At 35.3% G+C, this 13,256-nt stretch overlaps 1 protein-coding gene across 3 annotated transcripts in view; it reads right to left on the bottom strand.

Moving 5' to 3' along the window:
* LOC121484498 (protein FRA10AC1) overlaps positions 1–13,256 on the bottom strand; it is a 37,454-nt gene that overhangs the window by 434 nt on the left and 23,764 nt on the right. For all 3 annotated transcript variants that reach the window (XR_005986055.1, XM_041743851.1, XM_041743852.1), the window contains 2 exons: positions 8,206–8,244; positions 2,533–2,608 (listed from right to left, as the gene is read on the bottom strand). Coding sequence is in view for 2 of the 3 variants with exons in the window: in XM_041743851.1 (XP_041599785.1) it covers positions 2,533–2,608; positions 8,206–8,244 (115 nt within the window). In the remaining variant the exon portion in view is untranslated. The remainder of the gene's footprint in view (positions 1–2,532; positions 2,609–8,205; positions 8,245–13,256) is intronic.

The raw sequence follows: 13,256 nt of genomic DNA, 5'->3' as shown, positions 1-13,256 counted from the left end.
TCCAAAGATTTTATTTATTTATTCATGAGAGACACAGAGAGAGAGGCAGAGACATAGGCAGAGGAAGAAGCAGGTTCTCCACGGGAAGCCCAATGCAGGACTAGATCCCAGGACCCGGGGATCATGACCTGAGCCAAAGGCAGATAGATACTCAACTACGAGCCACCCAAGCGTCCCTCCCTAAATGTATTTTTTACCTAAGATTTTTACCTTAAAGTATATTCTTTGTGAAATGTTACTGCTTTTCTTTACTTTTTTGGTGGACTTTGTAACTTATCTGTTCATTCTCATTCCAAACTATAGTCTTTTTTTTTTAAATGTTTTTTTAAATTTTATTTATGATAGTCACACAGAGAGAGAGAGAGAGGCAGAGACATAGGCAGAGGGAGAAGCAGGCTCCATGCACCGGGAGCCCGACGTGGGATTCGATCCTGGGTCTCCAAGATCGCGCCCTGGGCCAAAGGCAGGCGCTAAACCGCTGCACCACCCAGGGATCCCTTTTTTTTTTTTTTAATTTTTTAAAAAAAATTTTATTTATGATAGTCACACACACACAGAGAGAGAGAGAGAGAGAGAGCGCCAAACTATAGTCTGATCAAGAAATGAATGAAAAAGAAAACTATTTTCAGGAAAAAAAACAAATCTTACTCCTAGGAATGGGGAAAACCTGCTTAGGCTATAGGTTTTTATTGCTCTGAGAATAGTAAATATATTTGTAGCAGTAAATATCATGTCTCAAACAATGAGTCAAACTCTGAAAGGAGATATGAAATTGTATTATATAATATGTTAAAATACTATGAAAACTGTGTCAAGTACTAAATAAATATTAGCGCTGGGAACCAGAGTGGTACAGGAAAATACGACAGGGTTTCAAGTCAGACAGTGTTTAAGTCCCAGCTCTGTCACTTATTGGCTTAGATGAGCAGGTTACTTAACTTCTCTGGGTTCAGTCTCCTTATTTATTCAATGGAGAACATTATATTTCTTGACAGAGGTGCTGTGAGGATTAAATGTATATACACGCAGTTGTATATTTGTATATTGTTTTCTTCCTTCTGGGATAGGGAATCATGCTGGAAAATCAAATTGAGTCTACCAATCTCTTCAGAAAAAAGTTTTTATTTTATTTTTTTATTATTTTTTATTTTTTTAGAAAAAGTTTTTAGATGAAGGATCTACAATGGCACTACATTATCTGGTTTCAAGTAACTGTGAATGCATAAAGCCATTATACCCATGTTCAAATTTTTTAAAAAATTACAGAATCAGATAAAGTTGATTTAAGAATAATCTTCAATTTGGTATTCCCCATGTTATTGTCCCTTCTTCCCCAATATGAAAGTAAAATGCAGTAAAATTTTAAAAATTGAAGAACTTAAATATAGGAAATTAACTGAATTTCTGTGTAGGTTTAGATGTTTAGTACTTGATCAATGTCAAGTATTTGTAAGGTCACAAAGAATGCTGGATTATGAGTTTTCTTAGGATTTACTCAAGTATCATCACTGCCTAAAAAGGTGAGCTGATCTTAAGTCCTATTCTGTCATTTTCAACGACAAAGCTCCTTAATGGGAAGTTATACCATTAAAAGTTTAGCCCACGTTTAATTAGAATAGCAGAATTTTATTTACAGTGAAAACTTTTTTATAATCTGTTCTTTAATGATTACACATTTAGGAATTCTTTATTTGGCTAAGGGGGAAAAAGTTAAGGTCACAGAAAAACGTTATCTTCTTTAAAGATTATTAAACACACCTGAATTCTATTACACTGAGAACATATCATAAATAGCAAGATGTTTCATAATCAGCTTAAATTAGTGAATTATGATAGATTCAACAGGTGTCTTTCCATTATGAACCAATATGCCTAACGACTAAAAAATGGCACTAAAATTTATTGAGAACTTACATTTGTAGGTATTGTACCAAGTGCTTTACCTTCTTTATTTCATTAAATCTTCGTAATAAACTCTATGCAGTAGTTATTATTTTATTGTCTTTTAACAGATAAAGCTCAAGGGCTAAACATCCCTGCATATGACAAGAGTTGATAAAATTTCAGCCCACATACAGACAGCTCTTCCAACCCAAAGCAGGTAACAATGTGCACATTGAGCTATCTGTCTTTGGGGGGCTAAGGTAGCTGTTGCCAAGTAAACTTTTACCCATACGTAGCTTCAAGGGGCTCCCTGTACAAGTTTATGATGATCAGAATATCATGAATAGGCTGCTCTGAAGTAGGAAACAGCCCTTCTCTGAGGGATTCCAAGCAAAGACCAGAGGGCCATTTGTCAAGGTGAGCTGAAGAAAGGTTTACTCACTGAGAGGAAGCTGGATGAGTTAGCTATTTATGGCCACAAACAATGACTTCCGGGAATAAACTCTGATCTTACCATGCTAGGCAGTCCTTGGCATTAAAAAGACATTCATGACAAGCTTTTTCATTAACTGTTATCAAGAATGGCTGTGGTTGTAGCTTCTTTACTGATGCAAAGGATATACATTATCTATTAGTATCAGGACTCACTGTGATTTTTCATCGGTCTCTGGTAGGGGGCCCTTCCAAAGTTCAGAATCTGAAGTACCTTCTTCATCAGAATTTCCTGTTCATTTAAAAAGAGATTTTTAAAAATGTATTATATTTAAAACACATTTTGAACTACCCACCAATGCAACTAAATTAACCTCAGATTTAACAGCAGTTTATTTTTAACATTTTAAGATGTAATTCACTCTTTCAGACCAATAAATTCTTTTTTAAAAATAAATAAATAAGCTGAGCTATATCCAAGAGTCTCAGCAAAAAAAAAAACAAAGAAAGTCTCATGGGAAAATTCCCTAAGTTACACGGAGTTAAAGTAGCAATTCCAGTATTAACTTTTAAAAAGGAACTATCTCTTGCAATACAATTGTCGTTTAGTTTCTTCTTTCTGTTGGCATACAAAAGACATGCAGGTTAAGATTTGGAGTATAGGTAGAGTATATTTACATTAGGATCAAGAACTCAAAAAACAAACTAGTATGTAGGACTAGCTAGTTAAATTATAAAAAATATTGTCAGATGCTTTTAAAAATTGATGCTGATTAAATTAATTAGAAGAAGTTGGTTGCAGTAAAGAACTAGGCATACTCACATTGTTAGGAGTAAAAACTATGTAAACTTTTCTTTAGGAAAATTTAACAATATGATCAGTTTAAAATGTACATATCCTTTGACCAACAATGCTGCTTTTAATGATTTAATTATTTACTTAAGCACCTGAGATACATGTACAAAGACATTCATTATATAACAACAAAAGAAAACAACCTATATCCCACCAATTAGGGATTAAGGATGGTTAAATTAATATTATACAACTGTTTAAAAAAACCTTAATTAGCATATCTATATGTATTACCATGGAAAAATGTCTGTGCTGTATCAAATTTTTAAAAAGTTACAGAAAGAAAAAAAAAAAAAACAATTACAGAAAGCATTCATGGTAAAATCTAATTTATGATTACATATGTGTATATAAACTGTAAGTTTATAAGGACCAACCAAACTTAACAGTAATTATACTACCTGTGGGCCTGGGATACTTTCACTTTATCTTAAGTATTTCCAAAGTTTTTTTGTATTTTAAACAATAATCATGTATTACCCTTAAAAATCAGTCAAAATAATAAAGATATTTCTATTTCTTAAATATAACAAAATAGACATGTTTCAGAAAATCACCCTGTATTAGTGAACTAAAAATTATCAAACTCTGAAATATGTATTACCAGGCAATAAAAGTATATGCCATAAAGTAATTACATTACAAATAGCTCCTCTCCAATAAGTTAGTCTCAAAAAGAACGGACACAAATTTGGCCTGTCAATACAGCATGCCCTTTACTTAAACACACATAAAAATAAAACAGCATTGATTTGCCACAGTGGTTTTAGCCTTTTACCTGTTGGACTTTGATCCTTGAATCAATATGCATGTTTGAACTTTGGTCTTAACTGCATCTATTCTGTCTAGCATAAATTTTAACAAAAATGGCAGGGAAAAAAGAAAAGGAAAGAGGTTGTACTTTTTTTTTTTTTAAGGAGGGAGTGGGGGAGGAGCAGAGGGAGAAGGAGAGAGAGAATCTTAAGCAGGCTGCATGCCCAGTGTGGAGCCTAAAGTGGGGGGGCTCAATCTCACAACCCTGACATGATGACCTGAGCTGAAATCAAGAGTCAGATACTTAACTAACTGAGCCATCAGGCGCCCCAGCGGTTATATTTGTAATGATATACAGAGAAAGACAGTAAAAAGATGGTAAGATTATAAAGCCTTGGGAATCAGATTCCCATGCAATGACAATCAGCACTGAAACTGCCAGTGTCTCAAACTGAATGTGTTGAGAAGAGAGAATAAGTGTTCTACTCTTATTTTTATAAAAACTCACTAACATGAGATAAAGCACAAAAAAACTAATTAGGCCTAATGGTTAACATTACAGTGTTACCCTGTTAATGATGTCAGAGAACAAAACTTCTACAAGATCTTTGAAAGTGGGCAGCGAATTTTAAAAGGCCTTACAACCACCTGTCCTCTTGTTCCCTTTCAAGAGTATTTCCCACATGCCAGCTTCCCTGCACTAGTTTTCTGATACCAGATAACCCAGTTTTACTAAAAGATCAAATCAGTTTAGAATATTCTAAAATAACTCTCCTTGAAAGATTACATGCTTTAAAAGTAGCCAAATATTGTTAGAGAATCAAATCTGAAAGACTGGACTACATGGCCTTTAAGTTCAACTCTGTGAACCTATACCATCCCAGTTCCTGGAGAGTGGCAGCAGTTAGAAACCATTCCTAGGGTAACTGGTAAGGCCAGCGGAGGTAGGAGAGGCACTGCTAAGGAAATCCCAATGAGAAGAACAGGCAATACAAAGGGTGCTCTTGTATTAGTGTCAAAGCTGTGCAGCAGTTATTAGCGAGTGGGGATCAGAATGTAAATCACTGACTTGCTGTGTGGGATTCTGCAGGTCTTTAATCTAGCCCTCATATAATGATTGAGTCTCTTACTGCAAGAGAGTGGCTGTTCAATCTGTGCTTAAACACCTACTTCCTGAAGCAGCCCATTCCTCCATTCCTTTCCTCAGATAGTTCTGACAAGTTTTTCCTTAAATTAAGGCAAAAATCTGTCTCTGGGCAATTTTTATCCATAGATTCTAGTTCTGCCAAATAGTCACCAAAAATAAGTCTCCTACCCAAAAGCAATTTACAAACATCTACAGTTTCCATGTCTACCTCCTTACCCTTTCCCTCCCATTCCTTCACTTTTCTCCAAACTAAACTAATCTATATTTCCTTCAACTTTCTTCCTATGACACAAATTCAAGTTCTGTCAATGCCTTGGATATTCCATTCTCGACCCACTTTAAGTTTCCAATGTTCCTTTTAGCAATGTGATGCAAACTGCATACAATTTGAATTGTCTGAATAATGAAAACAGACCTGTCATCTTGGTTTTTCTAGATATTATATTCTAGATATTACCTAAATAACTTGGGTTTCCTGAAGAAGTGGCAAGTCTACAATTGAACAGGTCCAACTTTTACAAGACTTAACTTTTGATATGACCAATTTTAGAGAACAAAACATAGAATCTGTTTAATGTCTGTTTTTTTTTTTCTTTTCTCCAACAATAAAAGCTGCAGGTTATCAAGAACTTACTTTCTGCTGGACACATGCTTTACATATATATTGTTTTATTTGGCTCTGATAATAATAAAACAAAGTTAAGTCTCTTTATATCCATTTTACAGATAGAACTGAGACACAGATCAAATTATTAAATGCAGATTTGTAGAATGTATCTGCCAAAATTAGAGTAAAAAGAATAAATTTACATTTGATTCACTGATGAACAGTTATTGATGATATAGGTAAAGGGGCATAGACTTTGTGGAATTATAAGTCTGTGTTTCATCCCAATTTTGCTATTAACCAACTACTAGATTTTAGGCAATTTATGTAAGTCTCTGGGTCTTGGTTCTCCTGTCTGCAAAATGGGATACCATATGCCCATTATTAAGATTAAATGGTGTAACACAACTAAACCACTTGCCATTGTGGCTGATGGAGTAGATAATCAACAAAGGCAAGTTAAAATTACTTTTCCCCACAGAAATAGGGTTTTTCTTCATGGATTTGGTTTTTATAATCCATGTGTTAAATAATGATAAAGAGTAACAGAGCATTATCCAATTGGAAATGGAAGACAGTGTGTGTGTGTGTGTGTATATATATATATATATATATATATATATATATATATACTACTTTGGCCCAAAGAGCATGAGTCTATCTATCGGTCTCATGCCTAGTTATGTTCTAGAAACTCACATTTTTATCTAATTTAGGAAAAGGAGCTACAGATCAATTAGGATTCACATGGGAAGGAACAAACTATCAGTGCTTTAGAACAATTCAAATATGCTGAAAACAAAATTGGTATGAGCAAAATAATTTATAAGGAATATGTTGTATTCCTAAACCAGAGGAATGCCTCCACTGACACCTCCCTCTCCATTCAATCTTTAAACGATAAATATCTTAAAACTTCTCTTTTTCTATTTTTCACAGTGCAAAATTTCTGATTACCGACCACTTAAAAATTCTCCTTAAGTGGGGATCCCTGGGTGGCTCAGTGGTTTAGTGCCGCCTTCAGGCTGGGGCGTGATCCTGGAGTCCTGGGATCGAGTCCCATTTCGGGCTCCCTGCATGGAGCCTGCTTCTGCCTCTGCCTGTGTCTCTGCCTCTCTTTCTCTCTGTGTCTCTCTCATGAATAAATAAATAAAATCTTTAAAAAAAAATTCTCCTTAAGAATTACATTAAAATGCTAATAATATTTCTCTCTGAATCGTGGGATTTGGAGTAATTGCTAATTTTTTTTTCTGAGTTTGCCACAGTAAATATAACTTTAAATCAGAAAAAAAAAAATCTTAAGTTTAGAAATTTCCAAGCCTAGAAGTCTCAGAAAATAAGTCTAGATATTATAAAATAAATTAGATATGTTATTGAACTGCACTTTATTATTAGCCCTAACCCTACTGCAAGGTCTTTAAGAAATCTGATACTGTATTACTACTGAGATGCAAGGCTACTGCTTGTTGTATCACAGGTGGGTGCCCTCTTTTATGAATCCACAAGAGAGTCTGCTTTCAGAACTCTGCCTGGAAAAAGGTGATCATATGCGTACAATAAATCATTCTATTGGTGGTTTCCTTCTTTGTTTTGGTTGTTTAGAATAACAGTGACATATGTGTGATCTACCTATGTAATTATGCAGGACTTTTTGGTAAACATTTGTTAATTTTACCTCAAGCTTTACTTTGCTATTCTATCTTATTTTTCCATTATTCTGATTTTACTTTTTAAAATTCTATTTTACTGTATATATATTTATAAATCATTTTAATGTTTTTTAGAATGTTACAGGGAAAAATAATAAAATCTGTGGCAAATACTCAATAAAATCCAATCTGGTTTGATATACTCTAGTGAAAACAACAAGTACTTATTAAAAAACTATCCAGTTGTGGGCAGCCCGGGTGGCTCAGCAGTTTAGCACCGCCTTCCACCCAGGGCGTGATCCTGGAGACCTGGGATCAAGTCCCGCGTCGGGATCCCTGCATGGAGCCTGCTTCTCCCTCTGCCTGTGTCTCTGCCTCTCTGTGTCTCTCATTAATAAATAAATAAATAAAACTTAAAAAAAAAAACTATCCAGTTGTAACTAGTTGCCAACTTTTACTTTCCATGCACAAACCACACATTTCATTTGATCAGTCAAAATCACCAAATAACAGAGATAACTCAGCATACAATATAAGTAACATTTCTTAAATCTTAATCCACTTCTCCAATTCTTTCTCCATGCCAACCTCATTCTTCTACTTTTCTTTCTTTATATTCTATAAAGTGAAATTAAAGTGTATATCCATTGTATTTACTGAAAAAGAAATTTTATGTTCTTCTATTTTAAAATAAGAAAGTTTAATATGTTCAAAATTGGGGAAGAAATCATACACTTTTGTTATTTTTTCTATGACTTATTTACACAGTACAAAAATAAAAAAAAAATACATCAGAGCAAGTCACAATTGATAAGAAACCCAAACTGTGAATAACTTGAATCTATATATTTTCATTAAATAAATACTAGATACTTACTGTTTACACAACTTTCTGACTTCTTTGAGGATGAATGCCCTGAAAGGAAAACAGCATTGTTTTGTTAAAAATCATTTTGCAATGGTGTAACTAACAGTTACAGCTCTAACCAGAATTCTTCCCAAGACTAGTTTACATAATCTTCTAATCTTTCATGTTCCTCAAATATCTCTCTCTAATTAAAATACCTCTTTTAGGGATGCCTGGGTGGCTCAGTGGTTGAGCATCTGCCTTTGGCTCAGGATGTGATCCCAGAGTCCCAGGATCGAGTCCCACATCAGGTTCCCTGCATGGAGCCTGCTTCTCCCTCTGCCTGTGTCTCTGCTTCTCTCTCTCTGTCTCTCATGAATAAACAAAATCTTTAATAAATAAAATAAAATACCTCTTTTAGGCAGAGATATTTTATGCCTAGAATATATAGCACAAAGCTTAAAAAGTAATGAACACCTATAAAAAAAAGAAACTCATGTGCTAAAAAAACTTCATAGATTAACTGCAATATAAGTATTTTATCTATAGCAATGTTCAACGTCTGAAAGCAATTTACAAATACTAATTTTTCACAATACTTTTTCATATACAGATGAGAATTCTTAGTAACCAAAATTCATACAAATATTATTCATAAAATAGTTTCAGTTCTACAATAGTTACCCAGTGAGAGAAATAGAAAGAAAAAAGTACTAAAAATCTACTAGAATAATTTAAAAAAATCACTCTAGAGTCTCCTGTAATAAGACTACAAGGTAAATAATTCTGAAGGCTGATTAAAAAAAAAAAAAAAAAGACAGATAACAGATGGAGAGTAATGACCCCTACAAGCTCCTTGGACAGGAGATCTCATAAACTGAAGCTGACGCATAAATGGCCCCTTTCAGGCCCAATGAAGAGGGTGTCAGAAGTACACGGTAAAGACTCCACAGGAAGCCAAGGCCTGGACTACAGCAACTACTTTAGGTTATTGCTTCTTTTTTGTTTTGTTTTGTTTTGGGGTTATTGTTTCTTCACTCCAATTTCCTACTTATCAGAAAGCAAATAAAAACATAGCTAAGCTGGTGACAAATTCTTTTCTGTCATATGAGAAATATAATACCCATTTCCAAATGTCTATAGGTAAAAAAAAAGATTAGGCTTACTTTGGAGGCCTAAGGATATAACTGGAATCAAAGGGCAGAAACTGCAGATTTGGGCTAAATTAGTTAAAGAGAAACTTGCTAGGATTACAACTAACTGAAATGTAAAAGGATATTTTGGATGGTAGTAAGTTCCTCTTCCCTGGAAGCAAAAGCAGAACAAGTACTTGATATAGAGCCGTACATCTCAACTTTATGGTGCATATGCATCATCCCAGAACCCGGAATTGTAATTCAGGAGATTGGGGAAGGGTCTGAGATTGTGCACTTCTAACAAGTTTCCAAGTGATGACAATGCCAAAGGACCATACTTTGAAAAGCAAAACCACAGAGTATCTTTTTGATCATGAACCCAAGGCTGAATTCTGATGTTCCTTTCAATTTGAGAAACTACTGTTTCACTGATTGACTCACTCACCTAACATTTATTGAATGCCTATTATGTGGAGAAAGCACAGTGCTTAGAAACTGGAGACAAAGAATTAAGTCTCACAGTTCCTTCCTTAACAGAAAAATTATTCCAAGGGTGCAATGTATTTCTAAAGGAGAAGTGCAGGGTGCTATTGGCATGTGTAACAGTGACTTAACCTTAGAAGAGTGGGGTGAAGGATGTCAGGAAAGGACTTCCCAAGGAAGTGAGTTTGGGGATGCAGTGGTAGTGGTAGGAGCGATAAGATCTTCTACTTTCTGCCAAAAAAATTCTACCTAAGTACCTTGTTCTGCTTAGACCTGCCAAAGCAGACTGGTCCTCAAAGTCAAGTTATTGATCTTACATTTTCTCTCTATTCAGTCATTCAGCTAACTAGCTATCCAATTATCCATCCATCCACCCATTTACTTAACACTTTATATGGTAGTAACCTGACACTACAGGAGTAAGTGGGATCACACAGGGAGAACAGAGAGAAAGAAGAAAAGTTCAATAAAAGCCTTGGGCAATTCCAACACTGAGGAGGACCTATAATCAAGAGGCAGAGAAGAAGCCAGAAAGATAGGATGAAAATCAAGAAAGCAGACTGTTTTGAGAACTTTTCTCAACAGTTCAAATGCAGCTATTAAGCATTTATTAATTACTATTCAAGTTTGGGCCAAATTAAGGTGGTCGGGCAGCCCGGGTAGCTCAGCGGTTTAGCCCAGGGCATGATCCTGGAGACCCAGGATCGAGTCCCATGTCAGGCTCCCTGCATGGAGCCTGCTTCTCCCTCTGCCTGTGTCTCTGCACCCACCCCCTCTGTGTTTCTCATGAATAAATAAATAAAATCTTTTTTATTTTTTTTTATTTTTTTTTAATTTTATTTATTTATGATAGGCACACAGTGAGAGAGAGAGAAGCAGAGACATAGGCAGAGGGAGAAGCAGGCTCCATGCACCGGGAGCCCGACGTGGGATTCGATCCCGGGTCTCCAGGATCGCGCCCCGGGCCAAAGGCAGGCGCCAAACCGCTGCGCCACCCAGGGATCCCTAAATAAATAAAATCTTAAAAAAAAAAATTAAGGTGGTCTGGCTATAAAGTATCACATCAAAATCAAGCTAGTTCCAGATGATCCCAGATACAATGATATTGCAGAGTTCCACATGGTTTTCCTTAGTTTGCTAAAGTGTTGTCATTTTCTGCTTTACACCATAGAAGTTGAAAAAAACTTTATCCTGTACTCTGCTATCAAAGGTGCTCTAAATAAAGAATACATGAGAAACAGTTATCTCAATTCCACTCTGCTTTGATTCTCTATTCCTGACGTCCTGAAATAATCTTCAAAGTCTTTCATTCTCTCATTCTTTATTATTTGCACCTAACATGTGCTAGTGGGGTGCTGAGGATACTAATTGGAAGTACTAATTTAAATTCATGGTCAGGGATGGAATCAAGAAAGGATCAATGACATTTAAACTCAGACCTGGAGGATGAGTTAGGATGGGACCTGGCAGTGGGGGAGGGGTTAGAAAGAGAGGAAGCAGTATCTACATATTCCCTAAATGGAAAGAAGTTTGGCGTTTTCTAGAAACTGAAAGGCTATGAGAATGGAGTGTGAAAGTGAGGTGGAGTGTGGTGAGAAACAAGTGTTGTATGATGGATCATACAGAGCACCTGGGCTTTGTGCAGATTTTGGTACTATCCTAAGAACAACAGAAAATCACTGCTTTATTGAGAAGGCATTAAGGGGAGGGCAGGTGGGATGACAACACAGTGGCAAAACTAGTTAAGGACAATATAGCAGTAGTCTAGATGAGATAACATGGTGGTTTGAATTAGGGTGGAGAGAACTTGAGAAATATATACTCTGAGGGTAAAACTGATAGGATTTAGTGACAAATTAAACAAATAATAAGAGAAAAGATGTCAAGGATAATTTCCAGATATCTGATTAGTTTTTAGGTTGACAGAGGTGTCACCTACTAAAATATGGAACACTACAGGTAAAACGACTATAAGGAAGAAAACATGCATATTTATGTATAATCTGAGGGGTCCAATCCTATAACTGATCCTGAGTATCCAGCTACCTAATTGTCTGCTATGAAGGTACTAAAGAAGATTTTACAAGGTAGGAATTATTCTTTAATTTGGAATATGTAGCGATTAACATGGTATCATACTATGATATAAATATAATATTATATAATACAATAATGAATACAACAAAACTCTCAAGTATGATACATTAAACATTTTTAAAACAAAAATGTTTTAAACTCAAATGGAATTTTCACATTAATTAATCAAGTTATTTTGGAGTTGGGAAATGATTAAGATAGACACAAAAAGGCATTCTGCTTCAAGTACCATTTCCCAATTAACAAAAACAGTATTTTCTCCTCACCATCTATCAGTATCACCAAGTTTTCCACTTGGTGATATTATATGCTTGAATATGTTAAGATTCACTAGAAAAGTACATGTAAGAATGAAACCTATCTAATAATCTTCATAGCTGGAGCAAGGGAGCCCTCTCCTGTCCAAGTATTGTGTTAACATTAGGCTTAATCTAATATAGTCTACCATTAGCTTCATAATTTAAGTTCAGTTCACTCTAAGTTATAGCAAATTTGCCTGAAAAAGAAACTGGCAGTAACTTTCATAACAGCTAACTATGCACCAAGCACTGTGCAAACTGCTTATATGCATTATCTCATTTCAACTTCTGAACATTCCTATGAGCTAGGATCTATTGTCATGACCACTTCATATATGAAGAAATTAAGGCTTAGAGAGCTTAAGCAGTACTGAGGAAGAAGTGAGTGAATGACTTATGGATTTGAATTTAACAATTATTTACTAAGCATACGTGCTTAGTTCTAGGTTCTGAGGACACACATATATATCGGGCTCCATGATTTCAGAAGCTCATAGACCATGGTAATGAAATCCCAGTACTACAATTTTACATGGACTTATAGATGATGTAATGTTTTACAGTGTTCAAAATGCCTTTCACATTCTTACTTGGTTCTCCACAAATAAGCTTAAATAGTACAGAAGCCAGATATTCACATCACCCGACTTATATAAGGAATGTAAAACTAAGGAAGTTCAGGTATTTTCTCAAGGTAACAAGTCTATTAGAGACAATATCAGGAAGGAGAATGTTGTTTGCAAGATTATTACCATCTGCCCAAAATGGTAATACCATTTCTTGAATTTGTATTAAAACCAACCTTGTTCTTGAAACTCTTTAAAAGTTGCTATAAATTCTTATCTAAATTCCCCAACCAGGGGGCACCTGGGTGGCTCAGTCAGTTAAGAGTTCAACTCTTGATTTTGGCTCAGGTAATGATCTCAGAATTCTGAGACTGAGCCCCATGTCAAGCTCCATGCTGGGCTCCAGCTCTGTGCTGGGTGTGGAGCCTGCTTAAGATTGAAGATTGTCTCTCTCCCTCTGCCTCTCACTCCTTTTCTTAAAAAAAAAAAAAAAAAAAAAA

The sequence above is a fragment of the Vulpes lagopus genome, chromosome 2 (assembly GCF_018345385.1).
Source record: "Vulpes lagopus strain Blue_001 chromosome 2, ASM1834538v1, whole genome shotgun sequence".
NCBI lineage: Eukaryota > Metazoa > Chordata > Mammalia > Carnivora > Canidae > Vulpes > Vulpes lagopus.
The sequence above is the reverse complement of the archived record's forward strand: the minus strand, read 5'-3'. Positions and strand labels throughout refer to the sequence as shown.